General features: G+C 42.8%; 2 protein-coding genes across 5 annotated transcripts; both read left to right on the top strand.

The window, feature by feature from the left end:
- The first annotated feature begins 110 nt into the window (after positions 1 to 110).
- Positions 111 to 13873, top strand: gata4 (GATA binding protein 4). Of its 3 annotated transcripts, none has more exons than XM_066698623.1 (7): positions 111 to 232; positions 3002 to 3653; positions 10247 to 10413; positions 10881 to 11006; positions 11284 to 11368; positions 11481 to 11596; positions 12112 to 13873. In XM_066698623.1, the coding sequence occupies exons 2-7, from the start codon at positions 3131 to 3133 to the stop codon at positions 12235 to 12237; spliced, it is 1143 nt and encodes a 380-aa protein (XP_066554720.1). In that variant the 5' UTR covers positions 111 to 232; positions 3002 to 3130; the 3' UTR covers positions 12238 to 13873. The 3 variants fall into 3 exon arrangements, with proteins under 3 accessions (XP_066554720.1, XP_066554709.1, XP_066554699.1); XM_066698612.1 differs by lacking the exon at positions 111 to 232 and adding an exon at positions 2714 to 2840; XM_066698602.1 differs by lacking the exon at positions 111 to 232 and adding an exon at positions 2714 to 2845.
- A 971-nt stretch (positions 13874 to 14844) lies between these two features.
- fdft1 (farnesyl-diphosphate farnesyltransferase 1) lies at positions 14845 to 20876 on the top strand. 2 transcript variants are annotated; one of them, XM_066698590.1, is made up of 8 exons: positions 14845 to 15090; positions 16233 to 16330; positions 17347 to 17530; positions 17731 to 17859; positions 18642 to 18833; positions 18994 to 19170; positions 19255 to 19407; positions 19589 to 20876. In XM_066698590.1, the coding sequence occupies exons 1-8, from the start codon at positions 14992 to 14994 to the stop codon at positions 19811 to 19813; spliced, it is 1257 nt and encodes a 418-aa protein (XP_066554687.1). In that variant the 5' UTR covers positions 14845 to 14991; the 3' UTR covers positions 19814 to 20876. The 2 variants fall into 2 exon arrangements, with proteins under 2 accessions (XP_066554687.1, XP_066554679.1); XM_066698582.1 differs by lacking the exon at positions 14845 to 15090 and having other exon boundaries at positions 15886 to 16330.
- The last annotated feature ends 3777 nt before the right edge of the window (positions 20877 to 24653 follow it).

Raw genomic sequence — 24653 nt, 5'->3', positions numbered from 1 at the left:
TTGCCAGAGAATGAAATGTTCATTTCACCACCATACTCCGCCTTCAGCGTCGATTTAGAGAATGTGGCAGTACGTCCAATTTGCCTCACGACCGCAGACCACGGGTATCCACGCCAAACAGCACCTGCGCCGGACGGCTGACGACACTGCGGGTTTGCACACCCGATGAGCTGCTGCGCAAACTGCCAGACCGCGCCGTCCTCACCGGGGTCCTGACCGGACTGCAGCTCTGGTGGGCACTCCTGCAGTCAGCAGGCCAATCACACGCTGCTCAAAACGAGATATTTGAAATCCAGACATAGATTAGGGCCTAATTCATGTATTTCAAGCGACTGATTTCCTTATATGAATTGTAACTCGGTCAAATCTTTGAAATACCAAATCAAAAAATCTGGGAACTAATAAGATGATTCTTTACACGTCTGAATTGCTTCATCAGTGGACATAATCCTCAAGACTAATTTAACAGCTTTAATAATAATTAAGTTAGCCTAATATGTATAATAGACAAACAGGTAACAGTCAGACATTGTCGTACAGGACACTGAAAAATGTCGTACGGGACAGTCAAAATGTTATACTATAAAAACGTTATTTAATTATTAATACATATTTAATAAGTACAACTAATGTTTTATACTAATGTTGTTATTATTAGAAGGGGTTGTCTAACGATAAAAAGTGTAATCAGATTTGGCATGCAAGTCTAATACTGTAAATGTTACGAAATTATAACAATCCTGCGACAGACAAATGTATCTTGTTACGGTGAAAGGTATTTTGAACTCTGTCATACTCCATGATCTTCCATCATTAATTCATTAGAAACAAGAAAATAAGATTTGAAACTGTTCTTGCCAGATAAGAGGCGTGTTCTGATACATATCTGCTGTATACAGCGCAGAGTCGCCAATATGGATCAATACAGGCCTAGATGTCTCCTGACTCTCTTAAGACATGTATTTATCTAAATGATTCATTATTTTATTCTCAGTTTCCATACAATTCAGAAAGCAATGCGCGAGCAGTAGGCAATTCAAATGCAAGTGATAACATTAATTAATTTATTAAATTACAAATTATGTCGTTTTTCACCGCCTATAATTGAACCGACAATAGAAATACTTTTGCGTGTGAGCTCGATTTTCTCTGGATTATGAAACAAAATTTGTATTTATTTCCAGTCGGTTTTGTCGTGAAAAGAAATAAATAGCATTAATAACTTTACTCATGTTTAACTTTCTGTGAAGTTGTGTTTTCTTGATTGTTCAGGTAACTAAAAGCCAGAGAGAAGATCGTAATGTAATAGTTAAGGAATCACGTTATTCGGGGCTCTCGAAATACATTACAGCCTATATTATACACTAATTAGATAATATGAAGATAATTCTGAAAGCGACACAAAACCTTAACGGGTCGAAAGGATAAAGCAATTAAAATCGTTCTTATTACAATCGTTTGTGTAGCTCATTCATTTTCAGATACAAGTCAGACTGCATGTTAACATTATTCAACAATACATGCAATCAAAGATACACCCGAGTGAGTTAATCTATTCGTGTTGGGAACGAAGTGCTAATTGGCGTATAAGCATACATCACTATCCATGTCATACTTTATATAAAATAGGTAAATAAATAAACGCTCATCCATCATCATCCATACTTGTGTTTCAGTCCCATTGATGCCAGCTGGCAAACTGATTTTTACACGCATGGTTTTAGAAAGTGGAAATTAATTTAATTTAATGTATCCTTTATTTATCCAGAGAAGTCACATTGCTATGTATCTATTTTACAAGTGAGCCCTGACCTAAAAGGATGGGCTGGATAGGCTACACCAAGTTACACAAACATAACAGAAAATCAGCATCATATAGCCTATCAATTTGTTGGTGTAAAACTTAAAAACATAAAATGGATGATTTCCTAATTATATGTCGATAAATAGGCCTACACTTAGGGCCCTTATGTGGCTTTTGTTTGTGTCCAAATGTATAATCAATCATGTTAACTATGTCAGACATCATCATAGTTATTAAAATAGGCCTACCATTATATAGGTTAAAATACACGAGTCTAAAATTAAACGCAAAGCTATAGTTTGAACAACAAGCAAGACGTCAAGAATATAAACATTTAATTAAAAACAAGTCTGTCCCCAGATTAGCTGTCGAGCAAGATTCATTTGTAATAAACAATAAAAAAACATACTGTATAACACTGGCACCTTAACATTTTAATTAATGTTACACTAGCCTAAAATATATTTAAAAGTTAAAGTTCACACTGAAAAACAAGTATTTCAAATAATACTCAAACGAGAAAAACGTCTGTGCTGTAAAATGGTCCAAAACGCGAAGTTTAATGAACAAAGACCATTGGTTACAATAGACTCTTTTATAAACCTTTAAACCCGAAATATCTTTTTTAAACACTTTTATATTACTATAAGGATTATTATTAATGAAGCGTTAAGTGAATTACCCAATTCCCCCCAAAAAGACACTTTGTCCAGGTTGAAATTCATATTATAATTGTAGCATGGAACACTTAAACAAATCAAAGCAGTTTAACTTATTGGGTCCATAATCAAATTTGTGTCCAAAAAACGAATCCAAACAGTAGATTTAAGATCCAATACAACTTCCTCTGCTTTGATGTCTGACTGGTCAGAATGGGAGCAAGAGTGAGAGGGAGAAAGAGAGAGAGGGAGAGAGGGAGAGGGAGAGAGAGGGAGGGGGAGAGAGCGGGGTAGCTGGTATTTTGGCAGGTTTTCTTCACACTCAGCAGCCCCGGAGTTTCTCCACTCCTGCCGACTCGTATCTCCCGAGGAATCCCGTCAGGTTTTTCTTTCCCTTTTGCGCGCCTATTATTTATATTATGATTTAACTTCACTGTTCATTACAGGATCCGAGATGCTGACTTCATAAGGATAATATATATATGTATATATATATATATATTAATTTATGTGTGTATTTGTATATATCCATATGCAGAGAAACAAGCCTCCCCAGGAATCCCTGCCTGGAATACAAAGGACTTCAATGCGCAGAAGGAGACCTTGACGAAGACGGTGGTTGCTGTATCTCCAGTAGACCTCGCATGGTCAGTCCTGGGCAGTGGACATGTACCAAGGCATAGCGATGACCACCAGCCCCGGCCCCCCGTCCTACGAGTCCAGTTTCTCACACAGCGCCTCTGCCACCCCGCCGGTCTACGTGCCCCCCACCCGGGTCACCCCCATGGTCCCGGCGCTGTCTTACCTTCAGACGCACGCCGGCTCCCAGCACACCAGCTCGGCGCCCAGTCCCTCTGCCTGGGCATCGTCTGCCGCGGAGCCGGGGGCTTCCTACACGGCGGGCACTGCTCTCCAGTCCTCCGTGTCGCCCCGCTTCACCTTCTCCACCAGCCCGCCTGTCACAGTGGCTGCTGCCCGGGAGAACCCGACCTACTCCAGCCCTCTGAGCGTCTCTGTGCCCGGCAGGGAGCCGTATGGGGCCAGGGCCCTCGGCGGCTCTTACCACGGCCCCTACCCGGCCTATGTGAGTCCCAGTATGGGGGCATCTTGGACCGCATCTCCATTTGACAGCTCTGTGCTGCACAACCTACAGACAGCCGGCGTCCAGACCCCCAGACACCCCAGCATAGGTAAGGTCTAAGAGGTCGTGGGTAAGATTTTTGAACCCATAATGGTTATTCCAGGGATTTCTCAATAAATCACAAAGGGCGATGCGTGGAAATTGTAAAAGCAAGTTCACCTAAATAATTCTTCTCAGGAAACGCTGGAGATACTATAATCAGTTGAGCTGCCCAATACTCACTTCAGGGCCTGATTTTAGACGACTTTATGACGATTTACACATATGAGGACGAATGACAGTTTGTTGCTCTGATTGGCAATTTTTGAATTCACATTGACCCCAAGCCCACTTCATTACTTAAACATTTGGCACTTCACCTGCAAGAGTCAGCTCTTAGAAAGACCCCCATCTATAATATAACGAAGCCCTCTTCCTTAATTAATATAACTAAGAGAATGTGTTGTATTTTCTATCCACACTAAAATCAATTTAATAAATAGATTGTTTACTGAGCCCCATGTATTAGCTTACATTCAGGTTTATATATTAAATGGCAGAATATTAAACATATATAAATAAGTGAGCGTCTAGAATAAATAAGTACCAAATAAGCACTATAGTAATAACCACAAAGAACTGGTAGATTATGATAATGTGTGGTACTTTGTAGTAGTTTTTTATACTTTGCGGTAATGCGTGTGTCCGTATTCCCATTGTGTAAAGTCGATTTTATTAAAGAATAAAAAGTCGTCATCGAAATCTTTCTTGGCTTTTATTTCTTTAATACCAAGAATCACTTTAGTACGAAGTTCATTTGTTTGATGACGTCAGTAAATCGCACCTTATAAACGTTTGAAGATCATTATGTCTGAAGGAGACTAAATATTTAACAAGTAAAACCTGTAGGAGTTTTGTTTTCCTCCTGGATAAGCAGAAGCAGAAAGAAAGTTTATTATTAACAGTGTAATTTTACTTCTTGAACTATTGATTTCTGGTTTGTTTTCATAAATATATTTGCATTAAAATAATTTTGTATAGTTAAATATATTACATATATTTTTAGACTCGAATTATTTCAAGCTATATGCATTGTAAATATTAATGTCCTTGAGTTGTAATGAACTTATTTTATGAAATTCAATTAAATCATCGCCTTATTATTAATTATTAATTTATTATTATGGAAAGTATCCACAATATTATTTGAGGTCCTTAGTTTACCCATCATTGCTGTTTTCTGAAATCAGATTAATTAAGATAATGTTATAAGGGTTATACAATAAATGTTTTAATTAATATTTACGATATACCTTCACTTTTACTTTTAAGTTAAATTGTAATTTAGTAAAAAAAGTTTATTTAAACACGTTACAGTTGTGGTCGCCAATAAAATACCCTATCTGTGTACAAAACCGAATTCACAAATATTATGCCGTTTTATATGAAACATCTCAAATAAGAAAATAGTTACACAATCTTTAATTATATAAGCGCTCAGTTAACTAAAGTTTCCGTCTGTTTTTCCATTGGATCTTATATATATATATATATATATAAATTCAAGTAAAGATGGACAGCTCTCCATAATCTGTTTTATATAAATTCCCTGGGATAAGGCACCACGCATTTAAGGTTTGTTAAAACTATTATAGCGCCAGCAATTTTTGAAACTCACATATATATCCGCCCGGCTAGACCACAGATACTACTACTACTACTACTACTACTACTACTACTACTACTACTACTACTGATAATAATAATAATAATAATAATAATAATAATAATAATAATAATAATAATAATAATACGAGTGAATAATTGCTTAATGAAATATAAGAACACTATAATCACCATTTTTGTAAATTATTCATAAAGGAGCAGCTTTTCTACGAAGAAATCATATACATCAAATACGCACGAATACAAAAGTAGGCTGATGAAACTACGTATACAATTACAGCTGAACATGCTTGTATACATGTATCTGTGGCGTTCTGTGGGTTTTTTCTTGTTTATTTCACGCATGCACATATTTTTTCCCAGGCATGTGACACAGAAAGCTGTTTCTAAGGTCTATTATTTAAAAGGACATCTATCTCCATATAAAAGCAGACTCAATTGACTTAGGCTGACAACCTAAATGGCGCACAACTGGTAATCAATGTATTGATTTTCTGAAACGGTTTAAATCCAGCAGCCATTACAGCAGTTAACAACCCAAACAGACTCAGACATTCATGTATTATATATTTTAATAGTTCCTCCCGAACCGAGTCCAGCCCGTTTGTTACTCTGATATGATCAAATGAACTATTTGATCTCTTAGTATGGCGTTAATATCAAATTCATTGTAGTCTGTATGGAAGTGGTTATTTTATCATTTACATTAATTCAGACACTAGTTTAGCAAATTCCCTAGACGCGTGAAGTTTATCTTTTCGAACACATTTCATATTAATAGTTTGACATTTTGGGGGATTTGAAAAATCTATATTAATTATGTAATTACTTTCACAAAATGTATTAACATGATTTATTGATAAATAGCCTGCATGTATTTGTATTTTATTATCTGGGTGTTTATAATTGTATCATTGAAAACGCTTCGATATGGTACAAAATAGGCTTAATTCTGTGGCGATTTGCAAAAATATAACAGAACAACACTAGACAATAGACACAGGATAATAAAGCATTACTAAATAATAGATTATAAAGCATTCCTTTATCTTGGACCACAACACATATGCACACATACACAATAGGTTTTGGGATTTTTTTCATTTTCACCTAAACGTATTTAAAAATGAAAAGACATAACAGGATTTGTGCGCCACATATTTCAAGCAGTAGAGCCTATCTTGTCGGCGCAATATAGACCCTGTCGCCCTGCCAGGCACCTTGACATACCCGCGCCTGTGTGCTCAGAGCTTTTGTAATATTTTTAAACAAACTTATCTTCTTGTTTTATTTTGGTCCTGCGAAAGCCTGAAGAAAATGAAAACTTTGACCTACAGCATAATCGAAAAAAACACTTAAATATATGTTGAATTGTTGATTGATTGATTATTGTGCTTCAGATTATTATTATTAACCACTTAAAAGTGCAAACACAAAATGAGTAACTTGTAATTTCATATTGGCCTTATCAAAATCTACATTAAACCGTTAAAGAGAATTTACCATAGTTTACCATAGATGTATTTTGTTGTGTGAGTGAGTTGTGAATTGTATGTGAGTGAGGAAATAATAAATACATAAACATACATACATAGTTAGCTGCGCCATGTGTAGACAAGTTTAGGATACTCGGGATACAGAAACGTGAAATGTGACCAGCTTCAAACAGGAACATAGTAAGGTGGTTTTTAAGTGTAAAGACAGGATTAGGGCAGGGGAGGACTCAGTCTGCAAAAGATCAGAATAAGTCACTATCTCTGCCTGGCATGGGACTGCATCTACACATGCATCTACACGGAGGGTCTTTCCTCCGCAGCGTGTGGGCACAGCAGAGGAGAGCCGTACCCTGGCACTGCCCTGGGCTGCTGCAGGAATCGGTGCTGTTTAAGAATCCAAGTTACATCAGTGCAGTGGGAGTGCCAGGCAATGCTGAGGCAGCTAGTGGCTATTGTCGCTAGATTAGAGCACCTGGTGGCACAGGGTTAGACCAGTGTCAGAGAAAACTAAATTCATTGACCATTCAGATGTATTTGTCTTCCATGAAGAAGGAATGAGAACACCACGGTGTACCTGAAACACAGGCCGCTGCTGTCCTTCCCACCCAGAGCACACAAATACGGTTGGTGCCTGGGTGGAAGAGGTGACTAGACAGAAGAAAGCACACATATTAGACATAAGAATAATAGAAGATAAAAAAATCCTTGAAATGCCGCTGGCTTGAAGGAAGAAGGGTTAGGTGAGACCCTGGAGCAGCTGATGTGAGCTGTCGGTGCTGTTTGGGTCAGGTCAGGACTGTTGCTCTGTACTACAGTGTGCTCTGCTTGCAAAGAAACAAAGATGTATGTGTGTGTAAAGGTGGGCACTGTGGGCTCAGCACTGCTATGGTCATAAGCTCAGTTGGCATCCCAGTGTTTTCTGTGTAATTCCTTGCTGTATTCTGTCTGACCCCACTGTTTGATCACTTCTTGAAAAGTGAAGGGATTTCAGCTCACAAGTTCAGGACTTCCTGTGATGGCCACCTCACACAGCACAGCCTTTTCTTTTGCGGCTCCAAGTCAAACACCAAAACAAAACTTTGCCATAGCAATTAATAATTTGATTTATAATTAATTTATTGTCAGAAGCCACTTTCTACTAATTTTAAATTTGAATGCAATAGATTAAGAGTTAATTGGGATTTGCAAGTCAGTTAAAGTTTTAAATTGGTGTATGCACAACATTTTTTAGGTAAATGCCTTAAAAACAAACAAACATACAAACAAACAAAAAAACAAGTACCACATGTTTTTGTGTTGATTAAAATATCAAAAGTTATTTCTGTGAGTGGCTGTACCTCATTTTCTTGTTAGTAAAGTTTCTGTGGTTAGGTTCATGTGTGCAGAAACAGAGACTGTTTGCTTTTGCATTTCTGATCTGCTCAGTTTGCCTGGTAACCCACTCACTTCTTGCTATAGTGTTTAATTTGTATTATATATTATATCAAGGCTTAGCAACTGTAATATACACTACAGAAGTATTTCTAGTTTATTTTCTATGTCTCATCACTGTACACTCTGATAATAAGGATTGTGCACACCTCGCAGCACTGGATAGATCTCAGGGTCTCATCCACAATATGTTTTTATTCTAATAGACATGACAGACATACAAACCTAGTTAAAGTGGGAATTCCTCTCAGAATTTGCTTCTGATGCTGAAAAAAACAAGATCAGTTAACCTTGGAGACAGCTGTGCAATGGTAACAATTTTTGAACAGTTGACATTCTTTAGTATTATAACCCTGCAGAAAACGCAGGAAGTTTGTGTTTACCAGATTATATTTGCTACTTCAGCACAATATAATCTCTGCATGCCTGACTGTCAAATGCTTTTTTCCTTAATTATTATCTATCATTTTCAAGTCTGAAGTGTCTAACTAAACAATGTTTTAAAAGCTTTGTACAAAGTAGCACACTTACATTTTAAAATCAGAACAATCTACTGAACTAAACAGAGCTCTTTATCATACTAGGAACACAATTCCTATTGTAAGGCGTTCCTAAATAAAAGGCAATTAAAGTTAGTCTTTGTGACCTTTGCTCTGAAGGTTGTGTTAAGTGCACAAGTGTGAAAGAACGCCTTTATGTAAAGAAAATTAGGATCGATTTCTGCCCCCTTGCTGTCAGGGTAAGCATGTAAATTAGGTTTTCCCTTCTGACCAGAACAATAGCGCCACCTATTGGTCTCTATAGATCATTGTATCACTTCATGAGTTTTACTTTTCCCTCTGGTCGGTACACATTAACCCTATTGCGCAGACGTGGAACATAGGGTGAACCAAGTCCAGCTAATCTCAGGTAGCTTCTCCCTACAAACATTTACCAAATGCTGACAAATGTCTTTGAGTCGTATTCAGTGTTGTGGTTGGGAGGTTGTTGCCTTGAGTCATTGTCAGTCATTTTCAGGATTTGGAAAATTCTACTTTTAGAAATTCAATTTCCAATATTGATGTGTAATTAATTATTATTGGTTATAGCTTAATTAATTTAGGAATTAAAACAATTATTTTTCCTCTGTGTCTGTACTGCCTCCTAGTATCTCCATTCTCCTCTTTTCTCTCCTCTTCTCCTCTCCTGTGTGTGTGTGTTTGTGTGTGTGTGTGTGTGTGTGCTGACCCCTGTCCCCTCTCCTCTCCTGTGTGTGTGTGTGTGTGTGCTGACCCCTGTCTCCTCTCCTCTCCTGTGTGTGTGTGTGTGTGTGTGTGTGTGTGTGCTGACCCCTGTCTCCTCTCCTCTCCTGTGTGTGTGTGTGTGTGTGTGTGTGTGTGCTGACCCCTGTCTCCTCTCCTCTCCTGTGTGTGTGTGTGTGTGTGTGTGTGTGCTGACCCCTGTCTCCTCTCCTCTCCTGTGTGTGTGTGTGTGTGTGTGTGTGTGCTGACCCCTGTCTCCTCTCCTCTCCTGTGTGTGTGTGTGTGTGCTGACCCCTGTCTCATCTCCTCTCCTGTGTGTGTGTGTGTGTGTGTGTGTGCTGACCCCTGTCTCCTCTCCTCTCCTGTGTGTGTGTGTGTGTGTGTGCTGACCCCTGTCTCCTCTCCTCTCCTGTGTGTGTGTGTGTGTGCTGACCCCTGTCTCCTCTCCTCTCCTGTGTGTGTGTGTGTGTGTGCTGACCCCTGTCTCCTCTCCTCTCCTGTGTGTGTGTGTGTGTGTGTGTGTGTGTGTGTGCTGACCCCTGTCTCCTCTCCTCTCCTGTGTGTGTGTGTGTGTGTGTGTGCTGACCCGTCTCCTCTCCTCTCCTGTGTGTGTGTGTGTGTGTGTGTGTGTGTGCTGACCCCTGTCTCCTCTCCTCTCCTGTGTGTGTGTGTGTGTGTGCTGACCCCTGTCTCCTCTCCTCTCCTGTGTGTGTGTATGTGTGTGTGTGTGTGTGTGTGTGTGCTGACCCCTGTCTCCTCTCCTCTCCTGTGTGTGTGCTGACACCTCTCTCCCTCTGACCCCCATGCAGAGCTGTTCGATGACTTTGCAGAGGGTCGAGAGTGTGTGAACTGTGGTGCCATGTCCACTCCTCTGTGGCGGCGTGACGGTACAGGACACTACCTCTGCAATGCGTGCGGCCTCTACCACAAGATGAACGGCATCAACCGGCCGCTCATCAAACCTCAGCGCCGCCTGGTGAGCAACACCGCCCCCTACTGACTGCTGATGACAGGGCACTGTGGGACCCTGCCCAGACAGGGCCCCTTTTCCTCAATCATAAACATTCTGCTAGCTGACTTTTTTCTCAGTAATCCCAGTACCCTTTTAATATTAATATGCTGTTCTAATATATTCACCTTGGATAAAGAGTAAATTAATAACAATAAGGGAGCCTGCAATCCATCCCCAGTGGGCCAAGTCAATTTTAAAACACAGCAGTGATGAGAGTTATAGCAGCAATAAGGGCGGCACCCATATGGAAAACTTGTACATTTAAAGCATATGTTGATATATTTATATTGTATTCTAAATATGTTACAAATATATTAAAACATAGCATTTATTTATTTATTTATACATTTATACATTGTACATATATGAGTTCTCCGTACCGGGTGGCTGAGCTGGTGGGAGTCAGGCCTGAGTGAGTGTCTGTCTTTCAGTCGGCCTCCCGGCGTGTGGGCCTGTCCTGCACCAACTGTCACACCACCACCACCACACTGTGGCGCCGCAACTCAGAGGGGGAGCCGGTCTGCAACGCCTGCGGGCTGTACATGAAGCTGCACGGGGTGAGAGACACCTGCGCAGCAAGACACCTGGTTACTGAGGCAGGGAGAGTGAGGCAGAGGGTGAATTAAATAGGGGTAATGGGGGTGTTAGATAGAGACTCAGGGAAATAACTGAGGCAGGGGTAACTGAGACAGAGTGACTGAGACTGTGAGACAGGTTGTGTGACACCTAAAGTTCCTGAATGTATTTCTGACCTAGGTCCCTGAATTGTGACCCGGGTCTCTGACCTTTGAACTCGGTCTCTGACCTGTGATCTGTGACCCTGTCTGCTCTCAGGTCCCCCGGCCACTGGCCATGAAGAAGGAAGGGATCCAGACTCGAAAACGCAAACCCAAGAACCTCAATAAACCCAAACAACCAGGTGACCCAAATCTCATTCCTCTACTTGTAGTGCTGCCGTGGTGCGACAGAAACTGTGGTAGGGGGGCAGGCTGAGTGACAAGGTTGTGACAAGGGTGATTTTTCACTGACAGGACCCCCCAGCTCAGAGAGCCATACTCCCACCAGCACTCCCAGCACAGAGGAGCTGAGGCAAATTAAAATCGAACCCGGGACCACCCCCCACTACAGCCACAGCACACACCCTCAGGTAAGAGGAGACGCCTTCGCCGTGGATTCACACAGCAGGTTGCCAGGTTTGCCCCCTGGTCTTCCCGTGGTTATGGCATGTGTGCGCTTCTTTGGCCGTTGTTTGTGTCATGGTTTACTGCACTACACCTCTCCATGCTTTACCAGGGTTTAACTTTAGTTTGATACACTTTATTCAGGCAATAGTAAAGAAAAGTAACTGAGCTTGTAGTTAGTGTTCCCCTCTGCTGTTGTGTCTCTCCTCTCCTTATCTCTCTGTTTGGTCCTAGCGGTGCCCATGGCCTTGTGTAGCCAAACTAATTCCACAAGCATGTTAAAAATCTGAATTAAAATGGTCACTTTTTAATAACAGCCTACAATGAACTGCTGTAGAACAAAGACGTCACAATTTTTATCCTTAAATGATAGCATTGAAATGTTGTAGAGACCCAACAGAGGCATGTTTGAGGTAATGTGTGGATTATCCATTGGTGTCCTGGGTCCCCACTGTGTCTTGTGTGTTGCTCCACCCTGCAGGTCCCCTCTGTCCCAGGGTTCATGGTGACCCAGAGCAGCTCCTCCAGCCTGAAGCTCTCGCCCAGCAGCCACACTGCACCTTCCTGCTCAAAACCTGAGTCCTGGAGCAGCCTGGTCCTGGCCTAGCGATCTGCATCTCTCCCTGGAGGCCGCTGGACTGCACAGCCTAGCAGAAGAAGCCCAGTCCGTCTCCAGAGAGAGTCAGCACTACCACAGTCCAGTATTAGTATAACAACAAGTGCCTTAGCAGGGTCTGATCCAATCAACATGTAACACAGACATGGTTTCTCTGCCCTGTGTCCGCAGCACTCTCTCTCTGTCTCCTGGCAACCCAGACCTGGAAGCGTTCCCACTTTGATTTTGTTCATCTCTAGACACGCCTTCCAGACTCTGTTGTGAATATAAAGTGTGAATGTAGACCTGAGTAATATGGAAACTCCACTCTTCCTGTTTTTTGTTGGTTTTCTTTTGTCTCTTGGACTAATTCAGGATCCCACAGGAGCACAGTGCAGTACAGTAAAGGTGTGATGTGAGTCAGACATTAACTCAATAGTTGCAGAACTCTCAGAAACAGAGGTTCAAAGCCCTTGAAAACAGAGGAAGTGAAGACACCGGACAATAATCAGATCTGCTCCTGAGCATTCCTTTCAGATCCTTTATGTAGAACAATAATGCTGTGGTCACAGTGAACCGACACGACATTGTCTGACTGGGTGAAAAGATTTGCAGTGATTCTCGAAATTACACACCACAAACCTGTTCGTTAGGAGACAAGAAAACAAAATGCAGCACACAATGGTACAGGATGAGTATAAAGTAGTTTCAGCTTCAAGCCAAGGTTCTCCATTTGTTTAGTCCTGCTGAAGAAATTACAACTTACCCTCACTTTAAAGACTGCGCGTCAAAGGCTGGCGTTGGACTGACTCTCCAATCACAGTGTTACATCACAATCCTCGAGCTTCTCGTCATTTCACCGCCCTGACATTCACAAGAAGCTAAAGCCAAGATGCACATACTCAAGCTAACCCTGAACACTTGTGAAATGCTATTGTTCTTACCTTTGAGGTCTAGAAGGTCCTCCTCACTATCAGTCTCAAACGTCCCAGAAATCCTGCAACACTCCTCTAGCGACAGGGTGAGACCCTGCGGCCGTCTTCCACACTGTCCTCTGTCCTGTCCAGGTCCCTGTGTTGCGGTCTGAAGCTCGACCCCCCACAGCGCTCCTCAGTGGGGTCTGGCAGAGGAGGCTACGTGTTGCCCCCACTGTGTTGTCTCGGTCCTGTTTCAGTGCTGTCCTTCCTCTAGTATTTATTTTAATGAGAACTTTTTGAATTGACAGTTGAGCTTGTTTCGTCTGAATTTGTGACAGTGCCAGCGAGAGACGAGTCGCAGCAGTCAGTGGAAGACAACAGGGCTCAGAGCTCACCAGGCTTAAGGCTTGTTGTTTTAATCCAGACTGCAGAAAGTATAGCTTTCAGCATGCTATTATGTTTCCACTGTTTCTAATAATTTATGGAGGTTAGTTTAATGTAATTAAATGCATTCATAAACATTCATGTATACAAAATTGACTCCATTATGTCCTTTTTATGTATAGTTTTGATATATTTGGTTAAACTTTAAAAATAAAAGGAAAAATAAAAATAGAAATATATATATTCACTAAAGGTGCAAGATCTTTATTGTAAAGTTGCACTAATAATGAGCTTGTCATGGTTTTGTCTGCACAAATACTAAAATAAATAAAGGACATAAAACTGAAGAGACAGCACTTATTTTATTAATTAATGTTTCTGTTGTCACTGTAACCCTCAGTGTCAGACTAATACCATTTTTAAATCTGAGGCCGGAAATGTGCTATAGTTGGACTCCTGCTGTTACCATACAGGTTGGCTTCAATTTCAGTTCCTTGAATCAAAATTAGCCGTTTTGTTCAGCCCTGGAAAACCTCAAAAGTGAAGTTCATGGTATCAGGAGAAACTTCTGCCTGTTTTATCCGCGCTGAAGGTTCCTCTTTCTGCTCCTGTCAGTCGAGGGTCCTCTGCATCTCAAAGGCCTTTTGCACAAAGCAAAACAAATAGTGCATAATCTATTTGATGTATTCTATATAAATACATAAAATAAATGACATTAAACATTTCTGCAACTTCACAAACACACTGACATGCATGAAACAGAACTGGTGTATAATTTACTGTAAGAAATCGCAAAACTCAGGAGATCAATATGCCTCACCATAAGTCATGCTTACTGAGATTCAATATTAGAATGGCACAATTGTGCGATTAAGTAACTGTAAATTGTGAAAACAATCAAACAACCAAAAAACATACAAGACACTATCTCAGAAATTAAACACAAACGAGACTAAATCTGATAACTAATAACATTGTTATTATTGTTGTTGCTGATGATATTAGTAGTATTTATTTATTATTTAGTAGTAGTAATCGTTCTGCTCAACATCATTTGCACTGTTAATGATACTGGATATATGTGCAGACCAGGGTAAACACTGCTCGCCTATCACACTGACCCTGTCTAACGCACACCTCTGAAACTGCGACCATGCGTCCGCCCAATCACGGAGCAGCCACTCAGAGAAACCGACCAATCACGGCGCTCCGCACAGCAAGGCGGAGCATCACACCAGTCTGCTCGCTCTCTCATTGGTCTGTCTTATCTGAGCCCATGAAGAGCGGACCAATCGTGAGCGTCAGTCCACCCTACGTATGTGTGACGGACGTGGGATTGGGTGAGAGAGGCGGGAGCGCTGCGTGCCTGTGATGCGGAGTGAGAGCCTGAGCCTCCAGCAGCATCCAGCTTGGCACACATCTGAGCTGCTGTCACAACACCTAACCGGCAGAGTAATCGTTAAAAATGGACATACTAAAATCACTCGGCCATCCCGAAGAGATTTACAACCTCTTCAAATTTAAGATGGGCGGCTGCCGGACTGTCATGCCTAAACTGGACTATGTAAGTAGTCAAGGATGTGTGTTTGTTTGCTAGGTATCTGTTTTGAGTACCTGGCTTATTGATGACCTGGTTTTCTTATTCAAGCAGGACTTGCATTTACAGTTGATGCAATTTGTCATTCAACCTTTTGGAAATACCGATTAATAATAATAATTATTATAATATAGTAAGCAGATGATGCAGTCATACTGTGCAGATGACAGTAACAGTATTTGTCACAGCACCATTATTTTTATTGTGTAAACTGTCTGGGTCTGTGTTGCTGCCACACAGACACTAAACAAACACATGAATGGCGTTTCTGTCCTGTATGACCAGAGACGCACAGCGGACTCACAGCACTGCCACTTATTCATATGATATGATATTATATTACACTATTATATCAACACTGCGGTGCTTGTGCTCCGCAGCTCCGCTAGCGGGCAGCCTGGCTCTATCTTTGGTAATTACAGGTCACAAAAATACAACTACTGTACCTAAGTTTACATTTTATAACGTATTACGAGTCCTCTGTTTTCACTCTGGAAATGAATAAATACAATGAGAAGCGAATTAGGAACATGTGACTGACATGTTTCTTACTGTCAAAGTGTCGTTTTAAAATATTTTAAACATGATCAAAAACAAACACTATATATATGCGAATATGTAAGGACATTGTCCAGTTGTGACGACAGGATGCTCTTGTCATTTTGAAGAGCAGTTGTGTTGCACACGCATGCGCGGCAGTGCCAGCGTGGTGGGCGTGTGCAGGGGCGTGGGGACGGGTTTATTTGGGTGGGAGGGAGGTGATGTTGTGAGCAATGGCTGCCGTGCCCTACGCTGTGCAACAGCTGTCCACAGCACCCGAGGAGCACACGGGCGATGACAGGCCTTTAACCCCGGGGCTCTGACGCAGCTCACGGCGAGCTCGTCCGTCCATGGCCGGTCCCTGCTGCAAGAGCACCGGGCCCCTGTCGGTGTTTAAGCGGACCCTCTCCGTGCCTCCCCGGAGCCCCGCTCCTGCTGCGCGGCGGCTGCTCTCCGGGGGCAGGCGAGGGAAGAGGGGCGCCCAGGAAGGGTGGTGGGCAGTCCGGCCCAGTGCGCTGAAGACACCGGGCTCCTACCGACACCCAGCGTCTCTGTGTTTCTCCTGTCAGGAGTCCATGACCGACACCCTGCGGACCTGCTACGTGTACCTGAACCAGACCAGCCGCAGCTTCGCCGCTGTGATCCAGGCCCTGGACGGGGAACTGCGGTGAGTGCGGGGGCACAGGACTTAGTCTTGCACGGTGTAACGGTGCGCCTGAGGATAACTTCCTAACCAGGGGCGTGGCTGTTCCTCAGAGCAGTAAGCCTAGTGAAATGTATATGTAGATCACACAGCCACACAATCACACTGGGTTTTGCAATATTCATATTTTATGCAGACGACCCTCCCTGACCTTGAATGAAGTTAAACGAATTTGCATCGCCTGCGTGTTGCGTCACAGTTCTACACACGTGTAAAAGCCACGCTGCAGGGCAGGTGTGCGTAAAATACTAGCATGTTTACAAACACGGAGTTGCACCTTATGAGGTGCGTTGCGAAATTCCTGATTACGTGACACGCACACGCAAACTGACAGCAGTGTTACTTTTAACAGTTTATAGTTTAAAAGTCAGCCACATGTTCTGCACATAGCAACTGAGTTAAAATAACTAATCTAGCATAAACATTGTTCAGGCAATTACAACGAACAGAAAGTTGGTACACATAAAGCACAAAGGGCTAGACCAAATAATCACTTTGACCTACCCACGAATGGCAAAATACAAATCTGTAGCCTATCACGCTTTATTTTCATAAACAACTTTATACTGTTTATAACTTAACCTGCTAGGGTACAATTTGCGATTAGTATGTGAAGTTTTGATTCAGTCTACCCCTAAATTGCAGACTACCAGTATTGTTCCCCACAGTCATGAAGAAAGTCTGAAGAAGATAGTGTAGTGTAGTCCAGATGCATGAGAATTATCACACTTTAGAATAAAATCCTTTAACATGTTTTACTATTTTCACCACATATTCTAGATGTCCAACTGAAAGTGACTGATAAAGTATTAATGAATACACAGTGGAAACAGTAAGAGACACTGAGCATTTTTAAAATCCTAATTCCTGTAACATGTAAATCCTAGCTTGTTAATAACAATACTGAAAAATAACTGACATATGTAGTTTCTGGCTGTGGTCTGTGCTATAGTAACGCCCCTCTCTCTCTACTCCCACAGCCATGCAGTGTGCATCTTCTACCTGGTGCTGCGTGCTCTTGACACTGTGGAGGATGACATGACCATCCCACTGGCCAGGAAGGTGCCTCTTCTACAGGGCTTCCATAGCTTCCTGTATCAGGAGGACTGGTGCTTCACTGAGAGCCATGAGAAGGACCGGCAGGTCCTGGAGGACTTCCCCACGGTCAGAGCCTAGGACAGGGACATGCAGCGTAGTTAGTTTAGTTTGGGCTGTGATTCGATACAAATGTGTAGAAGCTTTATGCCATACATTGCAAACCTGATACTCAGTGAATACTTTTTTTAGTTTATGTCTTCAGTGTCTTTCTTCTTCCTGCACACTGACCCTCTGGGGGATCCTCCCTTTATTCTTCCCCCATACAGATCTCCCTGGAGTTCAGGAACCTGGGTCAGGAGTATCGGGACGTGATCTCGGACATCTGCCAGCGGATGGGCCTGGGCATGGCAGAGTTCTTGGAGAAGAAAGTGGGCTCCATGGCAGAGTGGGACAAGGTAACGCAGGCCCAGTCTCCCTCCAAGGTCTCACTGTCGCAGCCAGGCATCCCTGCCTGGAGGTGCAATCAACAGGGTTAACGTATGAGGTTGCAGACCTGTTGTTTTGCAGTAAAATGTAGTTGTCAGACAAACGTCTCCCAGACACACACAAGCTATATTAGACCATCCCATCGGCCAAGAATAAAATCAATTTCATCCACAGTTGTTTCTACAGCAGCCCGTGTCTTCACTGTGAACTTTGCTCGCGTTAGACCTCATTTATTGATTGTGTGTGCTACAGCAGGACAAAGAAAACAATGGAAGTTATCTGTCTGCTTCCAGTGCAAATGCACATGATCTATACCTAGTATGCATCTGTGAGCACAGCTCACCTTTGCCTTTTGTATTGTGAACTTCTTGGGAACAGTTAATAAACTTCCTGTTTGTAAGTCAGTGACTCAGACTTGCCCGCTATCTTGGTTAAGCTGAACTGTCTGTGGTGAGTCTCGGCTGGGAAGTCAGTGCACTCAGACCTGCTTATTGACCTCACTGACACACCCGGGGGCTGTGGGCAGCTCGGAGCAATCCCCGAGACTTACAGAGCAGCAGACTGTCCTGAAGCACAGCCTGTGTTGGAAAGCACATCCATTAATACAGCTTGGCAGCTGTGCAGGAATATTTGTTTCTTGGCGAAGCATGGTACACAAACAACGAGAAATCATGATGAACAGCTGCCCAAAAAGCATGCAGTATTAAGTGGCCAGCTTTGCTGATGCGGTGTGTGTTGTTTGTGTTGGCAGTACTGTCATTATGTGGCCGGCCTGGTGGGTATTGGCCTGTCGCGCCTGTTCTCTGCCTCCCAGCTGGAGGACCCTGAGGTGGGTGCTGCCACAGAGCTGGCCAACTCCATGGGCCTCTTCCTGCAGAAGACCAACATCATCCGCGACTACCTGGAGGACCAGAAGGAGGGCCGCACGTTCTGGCCACAGGAGGTAACCCTGCGGCCCCTTCATTCCTGTGCTGCTTTGTGATGGATTTCTGTGTGTTGATCTAGGTTTCAGGCTGTGTGGCATGATCTGTGTTACTACTGCTTTTTGCAGCGGTGCTGTTTGGTATGACGTGGCACTGACTTGCTGTGCTGTGTTCCTGCAGGCGTGGAGTCAGTTTGCGGCACGGCTGGAGGACCTGGCAGAGCCGCGCTTTCTGGACTCGGCGCTCAGCTGCCTAAACCTGCTGGTGACCGATGCCCTGCGGCATGTCCCTGATGTCATCAGCTACCTCTCCCGTCTGCGCAACCAGAGTGTCTTCAACTTTTGTGCCATCCCCCAGGTACACCTGGTCTTCTCCTGCTGCGTCCTCCCCTCCCCTCTGTGCTCTTTCTCTGCATGTGTAACAGCATCTCCTCCCCCCCAGGTGATGGCCATCGCTACCCTGTCTGCCTGCTACAACAACCCACAGGTGTTCCAGGGCGTGGTGAAGATTCGCAAGGGTCAGGCTGTCACCCTGATGATGCAGGCCACCAGCATGGGTGCTGTCCAAACTATCATCTCTCAGTACAGCCAGGAGGTGAGGTCACCGGGGTGCGAGTATGGGTGCTGGTGCTTGCGTTCCCCTCAAGGACCACGTCCCTGAATTTATCCAGGGCCTGTGCCTACTGAGACCGACAGCCACTGCATTCCAAAACGTCTGACTCTCTCTCCCTGCCTTTCTTTCTGCCTACAACCCCCCAATCCCCTCCTCCCCTCAGATCCAACAGAAGGTGTCCCCTGTGGACCCCTCAAGGGAGAAGACTCTACAGATCTTGGAGTCGATCCGTGAGAAAAGTGTGTGTCGGGAGCCGCTACCCTGCAGGGTCGTCCACCTCTCCCCCGTCTGCCTCTCCGCCGCCATGCTGCTGGCAGCCCTGAGCTGGCAGTACCTGAGCGCCTCCGCAGGGCCGAGCGCCGGGGCCAGCGACGTGCAGGGACACTGAGGCTGGCGAGGAGTCCTGACCCTTCACACCTCTCTGTAGGGAAGCACCCTGCCCTTTTATAAGAGTTTACTGCAGGCTTTCCCTACTGTGGGAAACATCAACAGCCACACGGGAAGTCATGGCGAGGGTATCGGACAGGAAATTAAACTGCGGTACAACAGTGCAGATGCTAGGTATATAATTGACGTGGTGGGGAAAATGGCACATTTATCATGCACATTTACTGCAGTAAACTTTCTTAAGGGGCCTGTGGAACAGGACTGTGGGAGCAACATGGGGCGTTGGATGGCAGGGCTGTGCTTAATTGCTAATTTACTGACCGAGCTCGTGCTGCTGGTACCGTGTGAGTGGAGGCGCCTTCTTAGGGAGTCAGGGCTGTCCTGTGTCTAATGGGGAGCTGCTCTAGAGGCACTGGTGGCAGCACTGGGAATAAGGCACCTGACAGGCCAATTAAAATACTTTTTGCTTCATTAAGCAAATAATTTATGGTTTTAAATCAGTTATTTAGAATATAAACATTTTGAAGTTGACAACTCAGTTATAGATTTTAAACCTGAGCACATTCTTTGGAGTCATTTTACAGTTTTTAACTCCTTTAAAAAAGAGCAATGCCCTGGGAATATAGGGTGCACAGCCACGTGTCCATGTGAGTCTTACCACTGTGGCAGCACACACTGGCATCTGCCAGTCAGGCAAGGTAGAGCAGCATTGTGTAATATTCAGGCCATTGGAAATGGAAAATGTCTTTTATGGTTTTCTCTCTTTCTTATTATTTAGGGGTTTAATGTATATATTTAATTCGTTTTACAATGGGAGGCTTTGTCCCCCTTCCAGGGAAAGATAGAAACGGCAACAATGTACTGTGAGTGACGGAAGCAGGGGGATGCACGAGGGCAGCAGCATCCTTTTGCGGTTAAGTGTACTTAATGCAGGGCTTTGTTCTGTGGAAGCTGGCAGGATTGTTTTTTAAATCTGACAATTGAGGTGGCGTTATACCATTGCTATGTAATGTGTCATCTTGATTTGTACATAATCTGAAGAACTAATAAATGTTTAAAAGTTGTCTTTCCTGGTTGCTGTTCATCTCTTCTGTCTGCAGTGGAGTCCAGCTCTCTAGGGCCTCTAGGGGCAGGTGTGGGAATGAGCCTGGGACTTTCAGCAGCAAAACGGGCAAGTCAGAATTTAAGAACATAAGAACATCAGAAAGTTTACAAATGAGATGAGGCCATTCAACCCATCGTGCTCGTTTGGTGTGCCCAATTTTCAGCTTCAACCACATCGCTGGGGAGTTTGTTCCAGATTGTGACGACTCTCTGTGTGAAGAAGTGTCTGCTGGTTTCTGTCTTGAATGCCTTGAAGCCCAATTTCCATTTGTGTCCCCGGGTGCATGTGTCCCTGCTGATCTGGAAAAGCTCCTCTGGTTTGATGTGGTCAATGCCTTTTGTGATTTTGAACACTTGGATTAAGTCCCCACGTAGTCTCCTCTGTTCCAGGGTGAAAAGGTTCAGTTCCTCAGTCTCTCAGTAGGACATTCCCTTCAGACCTGGAATAAGTCTGGTTGCTCTCCTCTGAACTGCCTCTAGAGCAGCGATATCTTTCTTGAAGTGTGGAGCCCAGAACTGTCCACAGTATCCAGATGAGCTCTAACTAGTGCATTGTACAGTTTGAACATTACTGCCCTTGTTCTCAATTCTACACTTTTGACAATATACCCTAACATTGTTTGCCTTTTTTATTGCTTCCCCACATTGTTTGGATGGAGAAAGTGAGGAGTTCATGTAGACTCCTAGGTCTTTCTCATGCGTTACTTAGCTGCGTTACATCTAGTCCTGTTCCTCCCATAGTGTAATTATAGTGGACATTTTTGTTACCTGCATGTATTACCTTGCACTTGTCCACATTGAATTTCATCTGCCAGGTGTCGGCCCACAACTGAATATTATCTAAGTCCCTTTGAATAACCTGTGCTGCCGAGATTGTATCTGCTGAGCCACCTAATTTAGTATCTGCAAATTTGACAAGTTTGCTAACTATCCCAGAGTCCAGATCATTAATATAGATTAGAAAAAGCAAAGGCCTTAGTACTGATCCCTGTGGAACTCCACTAACAACCTCACTCCAGTTAGAAGCGACTCCTCTAATCGACACCCTCTGTTTCCTAGACATCAACCAGTTCATAATCCATCTACTTACATTATCCTGTGTACTGTTGGAAATATACCATCTGTCCCAGGTGATCTGTTTGTTTTTAATTCTGCTAGTCCCTTTAGTACCTCCTCCTCATTTATCCTGATCTCTCTTAGGGTTTGACTGGACTGATTGTTAACCTGTGGCATGTTATCAGTTTTTTCTTTTGTAAAAACCTCTGTGAAATACTCATTTACCACACAATTACACATTTGCCACATCTTGTTCATTTTCCAAGATACTTCAGTTTTTGCCCTTTATCTGTTTCACTTCCTCCTTTATTGACCTCTTGCTGTTGTAATATTGAAAAAAACTCTTTGCATTAGTGGGTAACTGGGAGTTGGCGGTGCGGGGGCTGGTTGGAACAAAAGCCATGAGATACTGTGCCCCCACCATAAAGTGAGTTTGACTCTCCTGCTTTAGGGCTGTGTTTAAGATTAGTGGTGGGGTTGAGAACAGGGTTAGTTGGTCATGAGAGGGAGAGGGATATGCACAGAAAAGAGCATGAGGAAGGTGTAAGAAGGAAGAGTGATATTGTGCAAATATTGTCATTTGACTGTGTTGGTCACATGATAGTTCAAGCGGCAGAGGCAGAAAAAGGAAATAATCACATTGGTTATAAATCTGAAAGAATGTGATTCATTGCTAACACCAAGCTGAGAGAAGCAGATAATAGTTACACAAGTATTCTTTAAGGAAATGTCGCAAGCAGGCTTGGTTGTTTCTTATGTGTTCTCAATAATATCACATGTTGCATGTGTTGAGATTAAAACCATACAGCTGAGTGTGCAATAACTACTGTCACGGACTCATCATATCACAATGTAGTAAAAAAAAAATGCGAAAATGCAAAGGCACCTATACACAATTGTGCTCCCTTCCCTACAAAAATCATTAGGACACTTTTTACCTCTTCCCTACGGTGTCGTAGATTAGTGGTTTTATAATAGGGGTCTATACTAACAATACACAGTGCAGCTGTAGTGCTGTTACAACAAAGGCTTTTGGAAAAGTACCAGCCACATCATGCTAGTATATGAAGTAACAGGTGTACACTATATTAATGTCCTCCAATTGTTGCCTTATAGCCTGTAATAAAAATACATTAAAATTGTATTTTTTTTTTCATTTACACATTTATCTACACATCCACCCCACAATTTCCTAGTGAAAAACAAAATCTACACATTTGTAGAAAATGTATTAAAGTTTTGAACTCAAATAGCTTTGTTGGATAACTGTTCACTCCCTTGTAATAGCAGTCCTACATTATCGCAGGTGTAGCCAATCGCTTAAATACAAAAGCATTATATTTGGAGCAAACCCAGCACAGTGCAGCACCCAAAGAACACCGCCCCTGCTGTGAAGCATGGTGAGGCAGCATCGTGTTATACAGGTGCTTCTCATCAGCAGGGGCTGGGGCTGTCAGGATAGAAGTGGAAATTAATGGAGAAAAGTACAGAAAAGTGAGAACCTGCTGTACTCTGCAGTGTAAATGATTAGTGAAAGTGTGCTGATGCTAAGATACAGCCAAACATTTACAATGGACAAATTGCCTTGCAGTTATTGCATTAATTTGTACTTTTGAGCAGTCTAGGATTTTAAACTGGAGTGTGGCTTGTTTACCAGTATCAGAGGAAATAATAATTGATGAATAAATTCCTGCTATCTAGTTTGTATTTTTGGTTTGTTGCCCTGGAATATTTAATATACCTTTAATGTCTATGTTTCACAAAATCTTGCAGTGCTGACTTCAATTCCAGCTTGGTGCTAGAGGCTCTCTGGAGACTGAGCACTACAGCCTCCATGGCAGTGTTATCTGTCGTGCTTTGGTGGGTACAGGCCTGTAGTGTAAAACACAGAGCTTCAAAGCTGTCTACTGTCAAAGACAACGTCCTTACCACAAGCCTATATTTCTCAATTAGGAAGGTCTATAAATGTATGTATATATTTGCCAAAATAAGGTTGTATTATTTACAGCAAGAAAGCTGAAACTGGGATGGAAATTTACCTTTCAGCATGACAATGACTTGAAGCAGCCAAAGCTATATTGGAGTGGCTAAGGAACAAAAAAGTAAATGTCCTTGAGTGGCCCAGTCAGAGCCCCAAACTCCATCAATGCTCACCAAGGAACTTAACAGAGCTGAAACAGTCTCGTATTGAAGAATGGTCAATATTGACAAATCTAGGTGTGCAATATTGGTAGAGACCTATGCCACGAGACTTGCAGCTGTGATTGCCTCCAAAGGTGCTTCCACCAAGTATTAACACAGGGAGATAGAGACATGTCCAATTATTTTGTATTTTTTTTTTTCCAAAAATATTTTACCCCCATAACAGTGTGGAGTATGGTGTGTAATGCATGAAACTTCGAGGCACTGACACTACAAAATGTGAAAGTTCAAGGGGGTGTAGACTTTAGGCACTTTATATTAAGGTTAGACTTGTTTTTTAAGCTTTTCTAAAGGCTTAATTTTTTGATAAGTTTTACTATACTATATATATTTATTCATGAAAGGTGACTTAGTTGAATGCCTTTCCGATATATATTCAAGTGTATCTGTTACATTTAGTGTCATTGAAGGTTTTATTTGGAAGCACAGTAATATTATTACACAAGATGGCCGTGATTCTCACTCGACTGGGGATTCAC

The sequence above is a fragment of the Amia ocellicauda genome, chromosome 1 (genome assembly GCF_036373705.1).
Source record: "Amia ocellicauda isolate fAmiCal2 chromosome 1, fAmiCal2.hap1, whole genome shotgun sequence".
Lineage (NCBI taxonomy): Eukaryota > Metazoa > Chordata > Actinopteri > Amiiformes > Amiidae > Amia > Amia ocellicauda.
Note: the sequence above shows the minus strand (reverse complement) of the source record. Positions and strands in the feature narration are given on the sequence as shown.

Bases quoted from the DNA above. Each gene is read 5' to 3' on its own strand.
- fdft1 (XM_066698582.1), top strand. From the start codon at position 16,014: ATGGCCGGTCCCTGCTGCAAGAGCACCGGGCCCCTGTCGGTGTTTAAG. The intron at 18,834-18,993 runs GTAACCCTGCGG...GTGTTCCTGCAG, and splicing joins GCACGTTCTGGCCACAGGAG to GCGTGGAGTCAGTTTGCGGC. The intron at 19,408-19,588 runs GTGAGGTCACCG...TCCTCCCCTCAG, and splicing joins TCTCTCAGTACAGCCAGGAG to ATCCAACAGAAGGTGTCCCC.
- gata4 (XM_066698623.1), top strand. From the start codon at position 3,131: ATGTACCAAGGCATAGCGATGACCACCAGCCCCGGCCCCCCGTCCTAC. The intron at 11,007-11,283 runs GTGAGAGACACC...GTCTGCTCTCAG, and splicing joins TGTACATGAAGCTGCACGGG to GTCCCCCGGCCACTGGCCAT. The intron at 11,369-11,480 runs GTGACCCAAATC...TTTCACTGACAG, and splicing joins CAATAAACCCAAACAACCAG to GACCCCCCAGCTCAGAGAGC.